Raw genomic sequence first — 4485 nt, 5'->3', positions numbered from 1 at the left:
CGAATGATAATAAAAATGAATTGGATAAGGCCTGTCTACAGAGTGACTGACTGTTCTTCGAGAAAGAGGCACAAACGACCTACTAAGACAACATCACAACAGTTTTCTTTCCTATCACTGACACATTCTGCTATGTGAAAGAGATCTCCTTTCAGATCTGTGGAAGGAGGCGCAGGATACTTCTGTCTAAAATCCACTGTATTAGCAACACCAATGGGAGTTAAACATCGGATAACAAAGCAGTGCATTCAATGTGAGAATCTCCATCTCAGAAGAACAAAGGAGATAATGTTTGTGTTAATGTTAGCTACAGCCCTTATTCAGTAAAACACTTGAACACATGCCTACATTTGTCCCACAGAAGTAATAAACATGAAAGCATCATCTTACCTTTGAAGGTACAACTCAGTATTGTCTTCAGTTCCCAGCTAAGCAGGATATCACCCTTAAAGCATTTAAGGATCTCTTGATATTAAGTACGACAAAGTCCTCTTAAAACCAGTTGTTTTGTTTGAAAAAGGATGGTTGGATACTTGCGTTTCAGTACCCTGACATTTCCAGGTTTTACTGATCACTATCAGTTTCTCTTCTAAACATCCCAGTATTGTAGGCCTTCTTAGACCATCACTGTTTAAAATTAATTATTCTGACCTTATTTTCGATAGTAACAATAAGCTTATAAATGCACATCAAAACCAAAAACCTTTTTAGAATTTATCAGTAATTTCTTATCCATCTTTATGAATGAACTTACCAGTTGCTAAATCTCTATCCCAGCCTCCTTTGGCCACAATGATCATAAAAAATGGAGAAAGCCTACTGATCCTGGTCAGCAGATTTCTAGGGTCAGGAATTTCTAACCCTGTTTTCTATGTTTTCTCAGTCAACATACAATAACATGCAAAATCCAAAATTATACAGTGTGTATATATAGTTAGCAAAGCAAAATGTTCAACATTATATTTCTTTCTCCCTTTATTTTGCTGGGTCTTTTTACACTGTGTGCTTAGTTCAGTTGCCATTGTTATCCTTGAGTCACAGTCAAAAGCAAAGAGCAGGTTGGTGTTAAAATGGACAAGATAGAAGGAAACTGGGTGAAAGGTAATTCTGGCAAGAGGAGATCTGGCACCACATAAAGCAGTATCTCCTCTCTAAACCGTTTTGATTTCGGGAGTTTTATTTCCAGGCAACACCACATGGCCTGATCCATCTTGGATGTCCCTTATATCCTGTACCATATCTCCCAGCTTCATACAGTATCTTGGATACCGAAGGGCACTTCAGATGGCACAAAGTGAACATGCTTAGGCAACCAGATTGAGGTCACACATACTTTGGAGCAGTCTTCAATTCTATTAGGTGTGAGTAATGTGGCCAGCAGAACAGGATTCCAAAGACTGGGATTTTGGATATTTGCTCCATTTCAACATGTTTTGCTGCCCCAAACCTACACTTTTTTGAAGGAATGTGTTGCTATAAGGTGTCTACACAAATAGACACTAAATAACTGGAAATCTCCAGTTCTGTCATATTTCTTTACCAGTATGTTCCAGTGCTACAAGTACTTTTTAATCTAAGTAATCTATTATTTATAACAATTATAGGCATATTGTCATGGACACTCATTGAGAAAATTTTCCTTTTTATTAGTCTAAATAACTAGCTTTGTACCTTTCAAAATGTAAGTAAAATGCTTTTGCCATACAAGACTTTATAACATCTGAGTAACAAATGCAGAACTCACACACTATGCCAAGCTAGCAATTGTATAAAAACTATAAATGCTTACCAAAGGGGCAATTGCATTTGAAGCCATTTATGTCCTCTTCACAGGTTCCTCCATTCCAACAGGGTCTGTCTAGACACTCATTCATGTGAACAGAACATGTTTCTCCTGAAATTTTAGATAAAAATAAAAAAAGACAAATGTGCTGGCGTGTTCAAATCATAGAGACATATCTGTAATGATAAAGGACTATGGGATTGTCACAGTCTAAATGCTGACCCCACTGGCCAAGATGCACTTACTGAGTACACAGGGATACAGATAGACATCCTCTGTGTCATGAATTTTTCTGCTTCATTGGCTACAAGACAGTCCATTTTGACCGACCATGTTGGAAACATGACAATCAGGAAAACAGAAAGCTTTCCTACAGAGAGTATGCATAATCCTGGAGCTTTTTTCCATTATACAAAATTACTATATTCAGGCAATTTTTGTTCAGTTGTGTCAATCATTTTCTTTCATTGCACTCACTGTCTCCTTTAAAAAAGAATGGCAAAGTATCATTGCATATGAAAATCAGGACAATGCTAATTTACTGACAGCTATGTGTAACAGCAGAGCTCAGCCTATGTTCTACAGAAAGCTGTTGGTACTATGATACCGGATATTTCTCTTTCCCCGTGTAATACAAAGGAGGAGGATGATCAAGTGACTGAAGAATATTTAATGAGGCAAAATACAGATGAGATGGAATGAAATAATTAAGAGCAAAGTAGGAAGTATAGCGAAATGTAGGTTTGTAATCTACGATAGGGGTTAGAATCATAGAATCATTTAGGTTGGAAAAGACCTTTAGGATCATCAAGTCCAACTGTTAACCTAACCCTGCCATCCCACCACTAAACCATGTCCCTAAGCACCTTGTCTACCTGTCTTTTAAATACCTCCAGGGATGGGGACTTGACCACCTCCCTGGGCAGCCTGTTCCAATGCTTGACAACCCTTTCAGTGAAGAAATTTTTCCTAATGTCCAACCTAAACCTGCTCTGGTGCAACTTCAGACCATTTCCCCTTGTCCTATCATCCATTACCAGGGAGAAGAGACTGACCTCTACCTCTCTACAGCCTCCTTTCAGGTAGTTGTAGAGGGTGATAAGGTCTCCCCTCAGCCTCCTCTTCTCCAGACTAAACAACCCCAGTTCCCTCAGCTGCTCCTTGTTAAGACTTGTACTCCAGACCCCTCACCCCGGACGTGTTCCAGCAGCGCAATGTCTTTCTTGTAGTGAGTGGTCCAAAACTGAACACAGTATTTGAGCTGCGGCCTCACCAGTGCACAGTACAGGGGCATGATCACTTCCCTACTCCTGCTGGCCACACTATTCCTTATACAAGCCAGGATGCCATTGGCCTTCTTGGCCACCTGGGCACACTGCTGGCTCATATTCAGCCGTCTGTCAACCAGTACCCCCAGGTCTTTTTCCACCATGCAGCTTTCCAGCCACTCTTCCCCAAGCCTGTAGTGTTGTATGGGGTTGTTGTGACATGGGGTTGCTTTCATTTGTAATGGGAAAAGCTATTTCCAGACACAGGAATACGGAGGCAAATCATATGTTCAGTACTTATCACAGGTCAGCAGTGTACAAAGCATTCTGCACTTTCTGTGAACCTCACAGGAGAAGATAAAACCAAAAAGAATGCAGAAATTCCTCTGATTTCTTCTCACTGTGGAAAATACCTGGTCTCTTACCTGCAGAACACATACATGCTATCTCATACAAACATATGAATCAAGACAGTCAGCTCACAAAACCTGTATTTTGTGACTATACTAGATATAAAAGGCCTTCATTGGAGAAGCCCATAGTAACACCAAGGTTCTCTTCCACACATAACCTTATGACAGAATGGCTCCTATTAGGGTTTTTGTCTGCCTCTAAACACGCTCTGCATTTTCCATAAGACTTCAAGATATATAGATGAAGAGGGGGAGACCCAAGCAGAGACCAGGAAGAGTTCAGGTAACTCCATAAACTAAAAAGCTATCTGCTAGCAGCAGCTGCTGAGTGCTGCTTAGAGCGTGCTGTGGCACCAGTAAGGAATACAGACAGTCAGGGCTGGCTAAATAAATATCCTTTTCTGCGTTCTTTTAATTTTTTAAATTTTCTTTGAAGTGCTGATAAGGTAACAGCACTATGTGCAACCTTTCTGATCTAATTCTGATATTTTACTTTGTTTTCTAGTTCAGATCGATTTCCACAGTTAAGTCCCTGATTATGGTAGATCTCTTTTGAGGAAAGTAAATGGAAATGCATTGACATCTGTTATCTTCTTCTGCATAGCCAAGTGGAGAGTAGCACAGAGTTTCCTCTAGAAGGCCACAAGCTATGGGTAAGCTGCAGCATGTACAAGAAAAACTCCTTAAGATAGGTTCTTTCACCTCCTTTGAGTTGTTGTGTACTCCTAATAGATAGCAGGTTAAAATAAAACAAGTGCAATTCTAAGGGAACTAATATAGTGAGATCATCCTCATTTACTCATGATATCCAAGTTTTGTGGACTTCTTACTGCTTTTACATGAAGACGTCTCTGTTTTCCTCTTGAATCTAAGGCAGTAAAAGTATCTTACTAAACTGGATAATATCCTATTTTTATGACATGGCTATAACAGGTGTAACTACAATTCCTTGTGAACTGTTCTTATCCCTCTCCTTTAATTTTCTTCTCTTTTTGGGATAGGAAATTGGGTGTGGCATTCA

At 39.6% G+C, this 4485-nt stretch overlaps 1 protein-coding gene across 1 annotated transcript in view; it reads right to left on the bottom strand.

Moving 5' to 3' along the window:
* The window catches only part of EYS (eyes shut homolog), a 904272-nt gene that overhangs the window by 759519 nt on the left and 140268 nt on the right, over window positions 1-4485 (bottom strand). Inside the window, exon 11 of the mRNA XM_035895612.1 lies at window positions 1790-1894. Within this exon, the coding sequence (XP_035751505.1) occupies window positions 1790-1894 (105 nt within the window). The remainder of the gene's footprint in view (window positions 1-1789; window positions 1895-4485) is intronic.

The sequence above is a fragment of the Egretta garzetta genome, unplaced genomic scaffold (assembly GCF_000687185.1).
Source record: "Egretta garzetta isolate BGI_Z169 unplaced genomic scaffold, ASM68718v1 scaffold55, whole genome shotgun sequence".
NCBI classification, from domain to species: Eukaryota; Metazoa; Chordata; class Aves; order Pelecaniformes; family Ardeidae; genus Egretta; species Egretta garzetta.
This window is presented reverse-complemented; position numbering and strand designations above follow the sequence as displayed.